The 18,253-nt window shown below is 40.8% G+C and overlaps 2 protein-coding genes across 7 annotated transcripts in view; one reads left to right on the forward strand and one right to left on the reverse strand.

The window, feature by feature from the left end:
- Positions 1-8,232, reverse strand: part of IFT122 (intraflagellar transport 122) — a 58,075-nt gene extending 49,843 nt beyond the window's left edge. For both annotated transcript variants that reach the window (XM_082209259.1, XM_082209258.1), the window contains exons 1-6: positions 8,075-8,232; positions 5,929-5,995; positions 4,339-4,423; positions 3,931-4,009; positions 2,684-2,760; positions 1,935-2,001 (exon numbers count right to left, since the gene is read on the reverse strand). In XM_082209259.1, the coding sequence (XP_082065385.1) occupies positions 1,935-2,001; positions 2,684-2,760; positions 3,931-4,009; positions 4,339-4,423; positions 5,929-5,995; positions 8,075-8,115 (416 nt within the window). In that variant the 5' untranslated portion in view covers positions 8,116-8,232. The remainder of the gene's footprint in view (positions 1-1,934; positions 2,002-2,683; positions 2,761-3,930; positions 4,010-4,338; positions 4,424-5,928; positions 5,996-8,074) is intronic.
- MBD4 (methyl-CpG binding domain 4, DNA glycosylase) lies at positions 7,465-17,559 on the forward strand. 5 transcript variants are annotated; one of them, XM_082209938.1, is made up of 8 exons: positions 7,465-7,599; positions 9,484-9,744; positions 10,918-11,720; positions 12,535-12,609; positions 13,536-13,670; positions 14,580-14,729; positions 16,001-16,104; positions 17,274-17,559. In XM_082209938.1, exons 2-8 carry the CDS (start codon positions 9,503-9,505, stop codon positions 17,349-17,351), a joined length of 1,587 nt encoding a protein of 528 aa, XP_082066064.1. In that variant the 5' UTR covers positions 7,465-7,599; positions 9,484-9,502; the 3' UTR covers positions 17,352-17,559. The 5 variants fall into 5 exon arrangements, 4 of the variants coding, with proteins under 4 accessions (XP_082066064.1, XP_082066061.1, XP_082066063.1 ...); XR_014216025.1 differs by lacking the exons at positions 7,465-7,599; positions 17,274-17,559 and adding exons at positions 8,495-8,737; positions 16,771-17,265 and having other exon boundaries at positions 16,001-16,404; XM_082209935.1 differs by lacking the exon at positions 7,465-7,599 and adding an exon at positions 8,495-8,737.
- Positions 17,560-18,253: the final 694 nt, after the last annotated feature.

The following is an 18,253-nucleotide window of genomic DNA, read 5'->3' on the forward strand; positions in this document are numbered from 1 at the left end:
TTTTACTTAGAGGTGGGCATAAAAGGCTCAAGAGGACACAAGAGGATACTCCTTGAATTCTTCCACTGCACTGACAAACATGGCTTTAAAGTATACATTTGCCCAAATGAACTGCAGCTACATGCCAAGAAGGAGAGGACATGCTAATTAGGAATATGGAGCAGTAGCAGTATAAGGCAACCTCTGTTTAACTGAATAGTGATTTTGAAAGGTCGGCTTCCAGTTCCGCTCTGCCTTAACGGAACCAGCCCCTATGACAGCAGGAGATCGTTGGCGAAGGAAAAACAAGGGTGACTGAGGGTAATTATCCTTGCAAATTTCCCCCAGGGATGGAGGGGGGAACAGGCTTCACTCGCAGTTCGTCTTGGTACCTTGCTCTCACTCCGGCATGGAATGCCGGGGGCAGGGAGGCACTGAGTGCAAAAGCCTGCCGAAAACCCTCCAACGCCGCCATTAAGAAGCAGAGGTTCTCCTGTTAATTAGAGCTTAATTGGACTAAAGTACAGGCACATGCTAGAAGAGATGAGATGACAAAGTACAGAACAAACAAATTGCAAGGACTTTAAGGTTTGAACTTGAGATAAGACTTCATTCAGTGCAAAAGATGGTTGCGGGGGGAGCTTACAGTTTCTTTATTTTAAATTTTATTCTCTACATTTATGATTTGGCAACCCTCCTCTCAACGTTAGTTCAAATTTTATTTGTACAAGTGAGGATGGAAGAAATTGGATTATAAATATAGAATATAACATCAAACGGAACTGTGTGAACTGTGTAAAAAAAGGAAAAGGGGAGGGAAGCTCTATTTTGCAAAACGTTTCTGATGGAAACTTTATCCTTTATTATTAATGATGTGAACTGAATAAAGCTAAGAGAACTTGGAATTTAATTTAATTGGAAGAATAATTGTTCATATGTCTTCAGTTGGAAGGAAGGATGAAAGTTGTCTGCAGTTTGACAGACCTTTCTTCCCAGGCTGAGAGGGGAAATGGTGACCAAAGGTTATTTACTGGGACAGAGTGACTTTTTCAGCTGTTGTTAAAGTTGCAAAACAACGAAGCATGGGGCGGAGTGATGGAGAAATTTCTGGAATGACATTGGGATTATCAGCTCCATTCAAGGCATGATGGATAACAGCAATAACCGGGGGAAAGAAAAACGTAACATCTTACAAGGAAAGGAAGAAACACCACGAACAGAATAATTGCCACACACAGGAAGATCAAGGATATAGTTTGATTTCCTCACATGTAGTTTTATAAATCATTTAAGGTGTGAACATGAATAGAAGTTATTAATATTGCAGTTGTTCTATAAGGATTATTATGACCAGAATGTAATTGAAATTAATAAGATTTTGGAACACAGGAATGAAGAAAATCATCAAACCATCAAATCTAGCACGCGGGAGCCACTTTATCTAAATTATATAATTTGGTATTTGAACAATTGATATTAATAATTGTGTTATAAATTGGTATTGTTATAATGAGGCTATTATTGGACTGTAATTGAAAACAAATAAAAAATTATTATAAGATGGTTTTGAAAGGTCTTCCACAAAATGATAATGCATACATATTCTTTATCTGAGAAAGCAAGCTATTCACACATATTTGTAGTGTTCTGTTCAATTTTGAAGTGTTTTACGTGCCTTATAACTTAATGCTTTTATCTGTTTCTTTAATTGCTTACTTTTTTGTTCCAACCCATTCTGGAACTATATCTTATAATTAAATGTATAATAAAATTCTACAAACTCATTAGAGGACAATTTTGCTGTCCATTCTAGTGTATTGTCAGATTTGTTTCAGTTTTGTTTTTACCTCTCTTGTAGGTTGCCTTGAGTTCTCAATCTTTCATGTGGCAACTTATTAGATGTTTTAATATTTACAATAACAAAATAACTACATTTGAGCGCAGTATTTACATACCTACAGCAGGTGATCTTATTGCTAACTTTATGTTTATTGACTGACTTCTGTTCAGGAGACCACAGACCTTGAAAATAACAACAGCATAGTGTTACCATCCAATTCATTCTTCATTATAAGAAAACATTCACACCAACAACAACGAGGGAATGTGAAAGAGAAGAGCTCCTAAATCTTAACAAAATACAACTCCCCAAAGTCCTTCCCCTTGCCACACCTTCTCTCTGCCAGCTTATGTGCTGCATAATGGCTTTACATGATCCCACAATGCACCATCTGACAGCAATGCCAAGAAAGGGACCACAGCGCAATGACAGAGCACATGCTTTGCACCAGAAGGTTCCACATCTAATCAGTTATCTCTTTGGTCAAAAGCATTCTACATGATAGATTATTTGAAACCAACTGTTGTATCTAAGTCTACACCTAGCCAGAGTAGTTCCAATGAAATTAAGGAGCATGATGAACACAGGTCCATTAATATCAATGGTTCTACTGGATCAGGCCAGTGGCCCATCTAGTCCAGCATCCTGCTCTCATGGTAGCCAAGACTGGCTCTGGATACCTGAGATCTGCCTGAGATCAGGGTCAGATAGACAGTCTGAGCTGCTGTACTGCAACTTCCTGTGGTCCTTGAACTGCTTATACCTATGGTACAGCACACACTGCATTTCTATCTGATCGATTCCTGACTGCTATGTGAAGTCATAGGATTTGGCCTTAAGAAACTAAGGATGAGGAAGACATACCAAAATCGCTGGAGGAGCAAGATGCCAATTGGTGAGTGACAGGATTGTAGGATACACTTTGTATGGAATCACTGTGCCTAAAACAAATTAACCAGAAACACTAAAACAAAACAATCTAAAAAGTGGTTAGGCATAATAAACAAATAACTTTGGATATTTATTTTTTTAAGCCTCACCCAACTCTATCAGGAGTTCAGTGCAAATGAAACCAAAATCCAACAGGCTTTAAAAATAGTTCAGGTGCAATATGGTTATTTGAAAATATAAAGCGTTCAAGCATTGTGTGGGGTGAGGGGAAGAATACAGAGATACTTCTATGATGATTCTCAACACTGCACCAGTGCTGGTTCAAAAGTCAGAGACCAGAGTCTCTTAAGCAAAACTTTACCCACACAGGCCTGACTGGTTACCAAAACCCCATTCAGAGAACCTTCTTTGAGTGGTCCCCCACCTTCAGAAAAGAGATGAGTGGCAGCTCATGAAAAGCGCCTTTTCAGTTGTGGCATCCCAGTTCTAGAATGCTCAGTCCTCTTGGTGGCACGGGAATATATTTTTATTTGCCCAAGCCTTTCTATGCTGGGTTTTAGAATAATGCTCTGATCTGACTCAGCTCTCTTTCTGTTGGTACTATTTTACACAGTTCTTATTTATTCTTTATTGTTTTAGTTTTTGCTATGTTAGCTGCTTTGACAATTTTTACCTTAAGAGTGGAATAAAAGTTTCTTAAATACATAAAACAAGGAAACGGTAATGGGCTGTTAATAAGTAACTAAAACTTTACCTAGAACACATCAGCCCAGCAACTTAAATTGTTATCCTTTAATGCTGAATAGAAGCACTTCAGGAAGTTATCTTGAAGAAGGAGTTACCTCTCCCGCCCCGCACCCAGTAACATAATGTTTATTATGCAGAATTTACAGAAACAATACGGGGCCAATCTGCTTCTGTGATGTAAGTGAACAAGGAAAATAGGAGCACAATATCAGATCCAGAATGGATATGTACTATGTGATTCAGAAGTGCAGTAACTGCAGAGGAACCCTTTCGAGAGCTATGCAGTGAGAACAGTCCTCACAACCTGTTTTCTCATTCTCCCGTTAACCTGGTCAAGTGATGTAATGTCCTTTGTCTCTGCATGTTTAGCTTCTTACCCGTGTTCATATTCCTTCTACTATTATTAATAATAGTGGCTGGAGTCCATATTCAAAACTGTTATTTAAGGCATGCAAAATAATCAATCCACTTACGTGTACTTCAGGATACCTTCTAACTTTGAAGTCCAGATGATCACAGTTTTGTCTGCAGCTCCTGATGCAAAGCGCTTGCCTAGGGAATGTTATGGAAGCTCACATAAGTTTATTGCAACTGGTAAGTCTAAAGCCCACAGAAAAGCAATGACACTGTTTACTGTTAGTTGAGTGCCTTCAGGTGAGCAAGAATCAAACCTGTATCTACAAATGTTTGCATACGCTCTGGTCTGACATGAAGCTCAGTTGTCATAGTATGGACTGTACTGACATTGTCTAGCAATACAGATATTCTTCTTTAAAAGTATTTATAAATAATAGACTGGATATAAATGCAAATGGCACTCTGTTCCTATGAAACCTGATCAAATGCTAATGGTTTGAAAAAATCCAGAAAGTTTAAGTTACCATCCTTGGCATAAGCTACACAGTACACTGTATCCTTATGTGCTTTCAAGGGCTGGATTAATGTTCCATCCGAAGTGTCATATACCTGTAGAGATAAAATAAAGAGATAAGTCTAAGAATTAGACGCACAAATTAACGCTATAGCCCTAGACAAACCAATGTTTCTCAGTCCAGATACAGGCTCTCTTCTGTTTATTCATTTTTTTTAAAGTAGCAGTTACATGACTTCTAAAACATAACCCCAACAAGTAATTTTCTTAATGGACTGACACATAGAAGCCAGCATTATAACAGGACGAACAGCCTAACCCTATTCTTTTCATATCCAGCATGATTACAAATAAAGGCCACTGGGGATCCTGGGTTTGGTAAAGCAGAGTAGGGCTGGGCAGGTCTATTCTGTTTTTTCTAGATACAAGAATAAATTTCTGTGTTACAGCTTCTAGCCAGCGCCAGACTGAGCTGACATTAGGAGCAGTGAATCTGCTCCTTGGGGCTTAGAAATGAAAGGTATTAAAAGGACAATCCAGCCCTGAAAAGTTATGAGAAAGTCTTATTTCAGCAAGCTCTGAATACCATTGCACCAACCCCTCCAAACCAATTTCCAAAGTGCGCATAGCAACCTCTTATCGAAGGAGTGTAGAGACTAGCCTTACATTTAATAAATCTCCTGACTGTCATAAGCAAGAAAAAATTCCATGGAGGTAAGTGCATGAAACTCCATACACCAGGAATGGGGAACCTGCAACCCTCCAGATAATTGTTAAACTACGCTTCCTTCAGCCCCAGCTAGCATGGTCCCTGCCATACAGGTAAGTGGCAGGCTGGCAGAGAAGAAATGAGTCTCTTTGTCCCACCTCTGCCAGTCTGCTTAGCTTCCATGTTGGTCACAAAAGAAAGGAAGCCCATCCCTTTCCCACAAACACTTGCTAGAAAGCTTTTTTTTCCTAGCAGAGGTTAGTACCATGTATTTCCATACTGACCTGGAGAAGGGAACTTCCCCCTTCTCCATAACCAGCATAGAAATTCAGGCCACCAGCCTTCAGGCATGAAAAACAAAAGCCACAGGCTAGTATCTTTATGGGCTTATTTGCAAGGCTGGTGTAGACCTACCTTCACTTAACTTCTTACATCACGTACTTAGAAACCATTCATAAATTCACACCAAGAAATTAGAGGCAATCTTTACAAATAATGATGACAAACATTAGGAAATTGAAAAAAAGCATCTATGAAATATGCAGACAGATAATTTGCGTATCTACTTAAAATAGCTATTGACTTCTTCCAGCTCAGCTTAATTTATCAAAACAAAGACAAGAGCCTTCTCTCTGTTTAAAGATGTTAAATAGCTAAAAAGTAATTAACTTTTAACATAGTCAAATTACATCACAGTTGTAAGATTTTTTTAAAAAAATGTGTTACATTAAATAGAGAAGGGATAAGAGTTCTTTCAATAGATTACCATATGTGTTATAGTAAATAATAAAGAAATAAGAGTTCTTTTGATAAACTAATCTACCAAATATTTCAAGATGTTAATTAACAAATAAAGGTGGGTGGGTTGTTTTTTTTAAGAAAACCTCGTACCAGTAATCTGTTTCCAGCTGCAATTATTAGTTGAGTTCCATCAGGTTTAAAAGCAAGGTCATATATACTGTGAAAACAAAGGAAGGTATTAAATGGCACACCAAACTCCTCATATCCCCAATATTTTCCCATATGGTACATAAAAAACAAGATCTCTAGATATAGATCACTACCCTACAGAATGAGTATTTTTAAAAGAATTCAATTTGTGGATGTAGGTTCAGAGTAATATTCATATACCACAATTGTCATTCGTACATTTCCTCAATCATACCATTTTCAAGACATTTCATATCTGCCAAATCAAAAGGCTGCAATTTACATACTCAAAGCACTACATCAAAACACTGACTTTATTCATTTAGCCACTCTAGCCATTGCGATTTATCTATGTTAAATGTATGGTACGTATTCTAGACAAAACTGGGGATTATTCACCCACACAGCCAATAGTAAAAAAAAAAAAAATCAACATTTCAGCCAAACACTTGTTTTTATGGCTGTTGTAATTATTGTATATTATATTTTTATGTATCTTTTATTATTGCTTTATTTTATTGTTCTCTGCTGTGGTACTGAAGTATCCAATGAGAGTTATAAATACTTAAAGGGCAACCAAAATGATGAAGGGTCCCTAAGGGGAAAGGTTGCAGCATTTGGAACTTTTAAAGTTTCCAGAAAAGGTAATAGGTGACAAGACAGACGTTTACACAATTACACATGGTATAAAGACAGTGGCTAGATATATGTTTTTTTCTCCCACACTCTTACACCCCTAGAAATCATGCTCATCCAACAAAGCTGAATTTTTGGAAGATTCATGACAGATGAGAGTGTTTTTAATGCAGTGCACAGTTAAACTATGGCATTTGCTTCCACAGAGGGCAGTGATGGTCTCAACAAATGAAACTGATCTGTAAAAAATGTTACTGGGGGGGGAGAGAAAGAGACATTGCACATACTTTTGTAAACCAAGAAAATCTTTAATAAAAATACATTTAAAAAGGGAGAATTAGTCAAATTCATGGAGGACACGGCTATCAACGGTGACTGGCCAAGGTGGCTATGTTCTACCTCTAATATTAGAGGCAATCACAGGTGGGCAGAGTGCTGTCATGTCCTGCTGCAAAGGCCATTGTGGTTGGCCACTGTGAGGAAAAGGTGGTGGATTACAGGAGGACAATGGTCTGACCCAGCAGTAATGGTGCTGGTGTGGTGATCAGGTGAGTCCCAACCCACCAGCTGAAGACCAATGTCACAAAGCGTACACAGATAGTACCAAAAAAGATACACCTCAATTAAACCAAAGCATTAGAATTTTAAGATGATGTGCAGCAATATATATTACCTACGGGGTTAGGGGGAAAACGAACCTGCATCAACTGTTGATTTTGTTGAAGTTTCCTCATGAAACCCACCTGCCCAGTACAAGAACTGAGGCAGCGAGTAAAACAACCAGTATAGGCCATTGCGGGTTTTTAATATTATTTTGTTATTTGTACCCCGCCCATCTGGCTGGGTTCCAGTCCTACCGATGGAGCACCGTAAGAACATCAACTCAGCGGTGGAGATCTAACGTTACATCAACGGACACAACAGGACCGTCGAGGGGACAGAGGGGCCTGTCCGCCTCAAAAAAAAGCCACAAGCCCCTTTTGGCAACGAATGCAGGTAAAGCACCTCAGGCTCTAGGAGGCGCACCCCCCCACACACACAACTGAAACCTGCCAGGGTCCCGCTTTGTGTCCCTTCCACCAAAAGGGGAAACCCACGCGCTCCCTTTCTGCAGCAAAAGCATTATCTTAACAGCTTCGTGGCTTCCAGTTTAAACGTGGAAGCATCTTTCTAAGTTGTTTTTGCTGTTGCTGCTGCCGCTGCAGTTGGTTGCATTAACTCATTCGCCTTCAGAAACGGGCGTGAGGGACGCTGCGGGGGTGTTATGCCGCCTGCCGCGAGCGGGATAAAGTTGCACGCCGTCCCCCTCACGACTCGCTTACTGTTGGTGATGTTGGAAGGGAGAGCTGATTGAGGAGGCCTGATTGAGGAAGCCCCCACTTCCTTCCTTCCCTCCATGCCCCCCCCGGTCTCCCCCACCGACCCACTCCACCCTCTAGGCTTGTCAGAGGGAGGCCCCTCCTCTTCTTACCACTGCTCGGCCTTATCTCTCCAGGTCAGCGCGGCTCGCATGTTTCCCCCTCCGGCGCATCCCCTTCGCGACCTCCCTGCCCGCCCCTCCCCCAGCGCCCAACTCCCGCTTTCATTTATTTATTTATTTATTTGTGTACATAGGACGCCGGGCTGCAACCCAAGGCAACACGCATGCGCAGTTTCCACGCGCCTCCCCTCCTTTTTTCCTTTCCCTTTGCGCAAGGGGGAAAAGCGACGAGCGAAGCGCCCTTGGTTGTGCGCACGCGCAGAAGCGCCTCTTGCGCATGTCTGAACTCTCCACCGAGTTCCTCCCCGCCCCCCTCTCCCCAACCACACTTTCTATGACGCCCGGGGGAGGACGCGCAATATTAATATTAGGGGCGGGTGGGACGAGGGTGTGGAGAGAGGAGGAGCTTGTGTCGAAAGTGCGCGTGCGCAAAAGCCCGCTCAGGTGTATTCGCGCTGCTCGCGAGGTTTGATCCCGGCGCGAAGAGGAGAGAGCGATCTCTTGGTTACTGTCATTGTGTGGGTTGGCGGCGCGTGTGTTAGGAATGCGCACGCGCCGTACGAGCAGGCGCGGGAGAATTTGCGCCTTGCAAGAGAGGAGAGGAAAGATGTCCTTGGCGCTGGTTCAAGGGGCGACGGGGCAGCCTGACGGCAGGTAAGGTCTTAACACAGGAGGGAGTGGCGAGGGCGGGGCTTTTGAAATAGGCAACGCCCCCCTCGGCCAGTTGCTGCGATCCTCCTTTGCAAGCAACTATTATCACCCTCACCCTCACCATCATCACCTTTGGTTTGCATGCAGTGATGTCACGGCAATTTGACAAATGGCAGGCCGGTGTTCTGCTGTCTTGACATGACGGTCTTCTATCTGATTGAGGGCTATGGCAATACTGCAAACTGGAATAAAACCATTCTTAACTTATTAGCCTCCTGCTTCTATTGCCCCATTGGTTCCCATTCCCACTGCTTTGCGTGCTCCCACCAAATGAGGAGGAAAGGTGGGCTGCTGCTCCGAGGTGGCCTTCTCAGTGATGGCACCCTTGCTATAGAAAATCCTCCCCGGAAAGGCTTGCCTGGCACCCTCTTCGTTTCCAGCACCAGTGGAGACCTCCTTATTCACCCAGACCTTTTAGGTAATTGGTGTTTCACGCCAAAAAACAAAACCAGGGTTCTCCGTTGCTTAAGTTGTACCTTATTTTTCTACATTTAGGAGCAAAATTTATTGCATCTTACTCTGCCAGAAATAAACCAGTTTTGGAACAACCGAAAAGGAAATGTGATGGAGATGCAAAAAAAAAAAAAAAAAAAAGAGCATTAAAAATGATTGAGAGGTTAGAATGTCTATTTAAGGAAAGGCTACAAAAAGGTGAAGCTTGTTCTGATATTCTGATAATTCACTTTCAGTGATATAGGTAATAGGCACATGACTGAAGATGCAGACAAAGAGAAAGGGCATCTTATAACAGCAGGAGGGGAATGTGTTGATCCCAAGGAGGAAGATACTGAGACCATCACAGAAAGTCTAACTTGGTGCAAAGAGTCTGAAGCAACTGTATCTTTCCTGCCTCCGCTGTGTCGCAAAGCTGTTCCTGAAGGATGGGAAAGGATAATAAAGCAAAGACAGTCTGGCAAAACAAAAGGGAGATATGACATCTATTTTGTCAGGTACAGTAGTGCTGATGGTAAATTTTGACATTGTACATCTTATGTCATCCAAATGATATTTTGGTGCACTGAGAGCCATAGTGTCATAATTATGTTTATAATAGGGAGAAGTGTAAATATACTGTTTTATGTTTAAGCTTGTTGAAGTGTTACTAAAGAGAGGAAGAGGTTATGTGGGATTGCTGTTGTTTTCTGACAGAACTCTCATGGCTTTGATAATAACCTGTTATTCAGAAATTTGACAGATGCAATTTTCTGTACTGTTTCATCTACATATCCAGGGGTGAATGGTCTATCAAGACAAATGGGGCTCTGATCCACCAACAGCAGCAGCCCCCACAACACAGCAGCCCCCCGTTCCTCCTTCTTAACCACAGTTTGAGCCCCCTCTTTCTCCCCATCTCCTGCATTATAATCACTCTTTTCTTCTCATCTGACTCAAAGTCTGCATTGTTGTAACCTGCCCCTGCCCCCATGGCTCTCCAGAAGCAGAGGGCATTGGACAGATTTTTTCCAAAGAATAATAGTGTTCAGCTAAGCAACAACTTCAAATCCTCCATATAGCCTTCCTTCCTTAAGATTAGAAACACATATCCGGTCAGGACACAGTTTTGTGTTCCCCTTTAGTACTCCAACCAAGCGTCATGCTGATGGATTCTGTGCTGTATAAAACATCTGTGTTTATAATATTTGCAAATACCAAGTTCGTGTTCATTTAAAATATTTGTATCTCATCTTTCTGCTGCAATTCCCAAGGCAGCTGTACCTGCACCACTGTTTAACTGTAAATGCATTTATAACAGCTTACAAATAGTTTAAGTATTGGAGCTTCAACTTTGATCTTCCAAAATATACATTTATTTGAAAAATGTATAGTCTGTCTTTCCACAATATAATCTATAGGGCGGCTACAATTGACAATTTGTATCCAACCCTTTCCATGTGAGAGTGGAATAAAAGTACACTCCTACAATGGGACTTCACCATCCTCTCTTTCCCCCTGCTGACCCCTGCATGCCCTCAGAACCTGCTCCGACTCTCCAGAGCTGATTTTGGGGGTGCAGTTGCTGCAGGGGGGAGAAGAAGCAGGCGAGGTCCTGTTGTGCAACGCTGCATTCCACTCAACGTTGCCGTTTGACTTCTTTTTACCTGATGGTCTTTTTCCCCTTTTAGTCCCCAAGGAGTGAAGGTCAGATCCAGACGTGCACTTTTGGATTACTTTAAAAAGAACGGAGAGACTGTTCTTAAATCAGAGGACTTCGATTTTGCTGTCTCTGTTCGGGACAGTATTCAATCAAGCACAAGGGCTCTGGGGTCAGAAGGGCAGAACTGCATCACTAGCAACCAGACTCTAGATCTTGGACTGCAAAGCAGTGAAGAAAAGCAAAATAAGATTTTGGAATTTCAAACCAGTGGTGGTGAGCCAGATTTGCAGGATGGGCCTACTGCAGAGGACCCCTCAAAGGATTCTTGTTTCAAAGCCCAAGAGAGGAGTGCTGCTCAGAGGACGACCCAGATTAAGAAAGCTAAATGCGGTTCAGAAATGGGGAATCTGGATGATGCCTATAACACAAGACAGAGGAAACGACCCCCAAAAAGTCAAAGGGCAGAAACTGTTAAAAATCCCAGAAGAAAAAAAGATACATACATTTTTAGCAGTGTCCATAAAGTGTGCCAGAGAGGCTTAAGAAAAAGGAAAACATGCTTAAAGGACGAGCTGCTGGTTTCTGAACCAAAAGTGGAGTTGCACGTTGGACCGGTAGCCGCTGTCTTGGAACACAAGTCAAGCACAGAAGTTTTGAAATGTGATGAGGATCCCACCAGCGTAGTTTCTGTAGCAGCTGATGAAAACTTTTCAGAATTGGAAAACCAGAGAAACAGGGTGCCTTCAGGGAGCCAAGAGTTAAACATTGCTTCCGATATGGAAGTTACTGACTCACAGACCAGGGATGAGAGCCATTTTACATCAGTAAAAGGTATATTCTTCAGGATAGAGCTCTTTTCTAAATTTCCTATGGAGATAATCACAGGCCAGTGGTACAAATGAACTTTCTTTGCCTCATGCTCTATGCTTTTGGTGTGGCTAGTATTGTCTACCTGAGTGTGTTCACATGATTTTGCTGAATGTGACCATCTAAGCTCTGTCTGGTTGTTGGGACTCTCTCCAGTCTGCCATCCCCTGTCAGTGTCCCTGCATCCTCGAGTGCTTTTGCCTGGCTAGAATGTTTCTCTTTTTCCTTGAACCATAATAAATGCCTCTTGCTTGCCGGGATAAGTCAGCTTCAAATCATGGCTTTGAAGTCATTAACCATAGCTCCCTGGTTCAGAAAAAATGGGAAATCATAGTTAATGGAAGACTTCTTGATTTGTTCCCACTTGCACGAAAGGTGATATTCTACTAACTCGTCCTATCGGTGCAAGGATTACTGCTAGAGCGACAGAAATACCCCCCTCCAGTGCATGGCCCACGTCACATTGCAATTGCAGGTATTCTTGAGCTGATGGAACCCTGACTTAACACTACATTGGATAAAGCCCAAAGAAAGGAGCAAGGAAGACTTATTCACATCTTTGCTTATTAAGCTGAGAAACGACCTTCCAAACATAGCCAGTGTAGTTGCTGGAATAGACTACAGTGGGCTCCCGATCCACCACTCTATAATGATAGAAGATCCTCTGTAGGAGAATGGCACATACAAAGATAGTGCAGTACTTAGTTTTATACGAATTCACAATGAATTTTATATATATATCTGCATTTGTTTTTTACTTTGCTTTTCAACATTTTAGAGGACCATTTTCGAAGACCTCAAGTAGAGAGAAGGAAAACCAGCCCATATTTTTCTTGTAAATTCATTCAAGGAGGTAAAAAATGCTTTCTATGAAAATGCCTTGTGGGGGATTACAAGATTTAGCAATATAATTTGCACACCAATCCTAGCCATATTTAGTCAGAGGTAAATACAATGTACCGGTATTTCTCACTTGCATAGCTAAAAGTACGCACATTCATTTTGGAATAAGCCCACTTAACCTATTGGTACTTGGTTCCAAATATAAGTGCTTTAGATTGTGGTAGAATTTATGTGAGGTAAGAAGAGATTACACAGCAACTATCCATAATTCTTACTCCTTTCCATGTAGTGGGTAAAATTAATGGGTCAGATTATTACCAGCTTTTGGTTGATATGAGCACTTCATAAATGTTTGGTACTGGGAGAGTAAATTAAATCTGAATAGTAAGATATCCAATCAAAATAGCTAACTGTGAGCCTAGGAAACTATGGTTTCTCACTATGTAAATAAGCCACTGTGAGACACTGCCTTGTGTGTTCTCTCTTTTTGTGCACCAGAGGCTATCAGAAGCTTCTTCCAATGTTAAACAAACCCTAGTTCCTCATTACAGTGAGACTTGGGAGAATTGTAGTTGTTTAAAACTCTTGCTTCAGGACAAACTACAATCAAACTATGGTGACTGATATTGTAGAAGCCAACTTTAATAAGTGGAATTTAAACAAACCACAATTCCCAGTAAGGATTGCAGTCTTAGTTGGGCAAATGAAGATTAAGGCTTGCAACATGGGCAGGCATCTCTTAGATCTTGTTCACTGCAGCTGATCCCACTGGGCTCTTGAAAGAGCTGTTTCTGTAGCAAGCAGGCTCCTTAGAGCCGGAAGAGTCAAAACGATCCTCTTTCTGCTTCTGTCTATAGACACAGATTGATTTAAGGAAAACAATGTATTTAAATAAAAGAGAGGCAATTGAATTTCACATTTTGATTCTCTATATAGCTCCAAGCCCACCTAGAAGGAAGGCCTTTCGGAAATGGACTCCACCTCGTTCTCCTTTTAATTTGGTCCAAGAAACACTCTTTCATGATCCATGGAAACTTCTCATTGCAACTATATTTCTGAATAAGACCTCAGGTACAAGACTTATGTTCTCCCCCGCCCAGCCCCTCACTTGCAAACACACCAGTGTTGAGCATCTTTCCAGTTATACAGTCCTACACTGCTGCTAGGGAGCATTCATGAGTCTCATATGTGGGCAGAACTGATTACTTCAGTTTTTCCCATGGAGGGTTGGCTAGCTGGTAAATGGCTCTGCTTGATTCACACACATTCCCCAGGAAGAGAGAAAAGGGCCAATGTTGACCTTGACCTATGTGAAGTGGGAAAAGGGTTACTAAAATGATGACACCGTTTTGTGCAAGAGGGATTCCAACACATATTGGAACTTTGGGTTTCTGCAGTTCTGTCATCCTAGTGCAACAAATACATAACAAATACATAAAAAACACTGTTTTGCGGTTAGGAAAACGATGGAAAATGCACTGAAAAGCATGGGATGAAATAATGACTAATGGGAAGACATGATGCAAATCAGTATGAATGTTAAACAAATCAGGATGAGTGCTCAATAAGCAGGTTGACTAGAATGGACCTAAATTTTGCCATTTGCTGAATGTATTATACAAGTTTGGGATCATGCATACCTTTAAAAATTGAGATGACACATCTCCTGTGTCTGTATTGGAACACAAAATATATTTCTGTGCCGCGGGAGTTCTTCACACAACTCTTAATTTTCTCCTGTGGAAGTCATTTGATTGTAATGTGTAGTAAACACATGTGTCTGTTTTGCTATACATACATGTGGCCAGAAGACACGTTGGCAGCAGGATTCATGAAGATGCTTCTTAGTCTTGTTACTTTTAGTAGCTGTTGCATGAGGTTAGACGTTATCTGTATTAGCAATTCAGCATATGTGCCTATGCCAGCCTTGCCAAGAAATTCAGTAGGAACCCTACTATTCACTGTCTTGTATCTGACTAGGTAAGATGGCCATCCCTGTGCTGTGGGAATTTTTCAAGAAATATCCTTCACCTGAAATCGCAAGAGCTGCAAACTGGAAGGAAATGTCAGAGTTGCTTAAACCTCTTGGCCTTTATGAACTCAGAGCAAAGACCATCATCAAATTTTCAGGTAGCAACTCTTGGCATGTAATGTATGTTATAGCTTGTTTTAGAAGGAGTACGTTATCTCATAAAATCCTAATTACGGCCCTGCAGAGTAGATCAGTGTTGTTATCCTCATATTACAGATGGGAAGCCATGGCTGAGAGATGGTGGTGTATTAAAGGCCACTTAGTGAATTCATGACTCAGACAAGATCTGGAGATTTTCCAGCTGCCACTGAGCTAGAACACTAAAGGCTATGATCCAGAGGAATGAGAACACACATGCTCTGCACATGAAACTGCACTTCTATTTTATTCTTTTACTGGTAGTTCCTTTTTCCAAGGTTGGCTCTATATAAGCTTGGGTGTTCTTCAGATCCATAGAACTAACACAAAATATATTTGAGAGATTTGGCATTAGGATTTATTTTTAACAGTGCACTCCTATTCAGGTTTATATTCTGCTGTGTTGTATGAGGCTTCCTCCTCAGTAAGTGAGCATAAACTTGCTACCTTGAAGGAACATTTGGAGTGGGAGGCGAAAGATTGGAGAACAGTGGCAACATTTCCCCTTTGAAAACCGTCCATATTGAATTGCTGAACTACCCAAGCACAGAACATTAAAAAAAAAAAGTTTTGAGAGGTTACCAAATGAGGAAGTGGGGAAGTTAAGAAAAAAATTAAGTCCACATACAGCATTTATACATTTCCTTTCTGCTGTAAAAAGACTGCTGATCTTATTGACATCTGTGACAATAGAGCTGCATCTGTGACACTACATTTTAATGTCTTCTATGCTGTGTCTTGCAGTTTAGAAAACCGAAACTCTAAACTTGTATCTTTTATTTATAGATGTCGTTCTAGTCACTTCCATCAGCATCAATGTAGCATGCTAGTAATAGCTTGCTGTGATTCCTTGTAGTATCAGCCTACCAGGGGTTGTGTACCCAACACAGTGTGTCGATTTCCAGAAGCCCTTAATAAATTACAGTGCCCAGAGTTCTCTGAAATAAAGAATGTGTTTCAAAGGTGCTTTAAAGGTGTAGTGCATACACAGCCTAAGTCACACACAGGGTAGACCCATTGGAATCTAGTATATTGATTTCACTGGGACTATTCCCAAGAGTGACAAATGTTAGATGTCACCCATTTTTTGACCCTTTTTTGTTTTTTTAAATAAGTTGTGTGTAGCTCACCTCTTATTTAAAGATGCATGTTTTCACAAATTTTAAAGGTGAATTTAATGAATCCAGTCTTGGATATTTTATTGTACGTTTTTTGCTTGTTTGTTCCCTAGATGAATACTTGGTCAAACAGTGGAGGTATCCTATTGAGTTGCATGGGATTGGAAAATATGGAAACGACTCTTACAGGATCTTTTGCATCAATGAGTGGAAAGAGGTAACTGATGCTGCCATCTTCTTAAATCAATGAAAGATTAAGTGTTCTGCTTTTGATTTTTGTAATGCCTGTTGGATGAATAACATCTGATACCCTTTTAAATGTGTTGTGGGAGTGGATGGATGGGGTTACTGGTTTGTTGTTGTTCTTTTTATTATGTATTTTGTGGTTTTTATCTCGTATCTTTATGTTGTGAACTGCCCTGGGATCTATGGATGAAGGGCAGTATACAAATTTAATAAAGAACTAAAAATATATAATGGAATGACCAAGGCCCTTGAACAAGAAGCTCTTAATCATGTGGTACAAGACCTACGATGAGGGCAGGTCCTTTCTCCTTTATTTGTTTTTAATTAAATGATTTTTCATCCACCAAACCAAAAAAGCTTCCTGGAGCAATCAATAAGAAGACACTACTCTCAAGCCTGCAGCCTAAAAGACAGGACACTAAAGGAAAAGCATTTGGGAGGGAGGAGGGGAAAAGCAAACACAGGCACTAGCTCTAGGTTACCCTGTTCTATAGCAAAAAGCAGTCACAAAAAAGAGAGAAGAGCCAAAAGTTGCTGATCTGTCAGCCAACGATCTTCCTCTGGTGTAACGGCTGCTGCCAGGTGGCAGTTGTTGGAAGGAGGAGCCTGACAGAGCTTGCCTCTCCGCAAAGCTGAGATGGCTCTGCTTCCCTTCAGTCCCTCTCATGTAAATGAGCCTGAACCACAACTGCACAAAGCAAGTGGGTACAGCTCTGATCTGCTATGAAGCAATAGTCCTAGAACCAGCATTGGGATGGGGTGGGTGTGCGAGTCCCATGTTTCCTTCCTGCAATGTAGCACTGCCATTTGGCTGCGCTCATGCCATGCAGAAGATGTGGCAATAAGCTCTGCAGAAGATTTTGTAGGCATCAGAGTAGAGGAGAAAGCTGGACTATGCCCAACCTTTAACCCTTCACCATGAAGATTTAGAGTTCCCTTGTATTGTAGTAGCAAACACAATTGCATGAGCATGTTCCTGTTCACCCAAAAGTAAGTCCAAAGCTGTTCAGTGGGACTTATTTCCAAGTAAATTATGGCAATAAGCCAAGAATGGTTTCCATTTGTGTGCTTGAGACTCTGAGCTTAATACAAATTTTGTATTTCTTAATTAAAATGGTTAACATCCTTATTCTTTTTCAGGTACAGCCACAAGACCATAAGCTGAATGTATATCATGCCTGGCTGCGGGAAAATCATGATAAACTGAATATTAATTAATGTATAGCTCTGTGTAGGTACACTATCTACTGGGGGTTTTTAATATCAAATTCTTTCAATCATCCCTCTTGGTAACTATAAATGTAAACATTTTAATATATATATTGTATATTGGACACTGTGTATTAAATTTCAGCATTGGTTTATGTACATAATCCTGTTCAGACCTTTTGTAATTAAAGTTGACTAAGACTTGTGTTAATATTAAGTGACACTTTCTAAATTGTTCAGTCCTTCAATACTGCAAAGACTATACCAAACTACCATGAAACTTACTTAACCTTACTAGAATGCAACATAATTGCTGAATAATCCTCCAATTTGTTCTACGATAGATGCAGTTCTGTATTGTATTTAGTGAAGTCCCTATAGCATATAATATTAGATTGTTACAAATTCAATATATAGGAACTTCTCTAAACATCACCAACTAAGTCATAATTGGAGTAGACCCACTGAAATAAATGGAGCTAAGTTTAAGTGTAAATGGATTTTCACTAGCTGGGGTAAGCCATGGTTTTATGTCTACCCATTTAACCATAAGAAATAAATTCAACTGATTCTTAAGGAAATCCTTATTCATAGCAATAAAACACATTATTAGCAAACTCTTTCCTCCTATTTCCTCCCAATTCTCTCAACTAATAGGTCCTGCCCAGGACAAACTTCTTAAGCACAGATTTCTAGCTAATTGAATACAACACATAGTTTGGTTTAGGATTATGTCCAAATCCCTCGCTTATGGTTTGTCCTGCTTCAAGTAAACCACAAGCTGTAAACAAGGTTTGTTCTTAGCCTATCGCTCATGGTTTGTCTGGGGTGACAAACCAGAAGCCCAGGTTTGGGCATAATACCAAGCAAACCATAGCTTAGTGCTGGGCAGTGTGGCAACGAGACTGGGA

This window comes from Podarcis vaucheri (assembly GCF_965113315.1).
Source record: "Podarcis vaucheri genome assembly, chromosome: 2".
NCBI lineage: Eukaryota > Metazoa > Chordata > Lepidosauria > Squamata > Lacertidae > Podarcis > Podarcis vaucheri.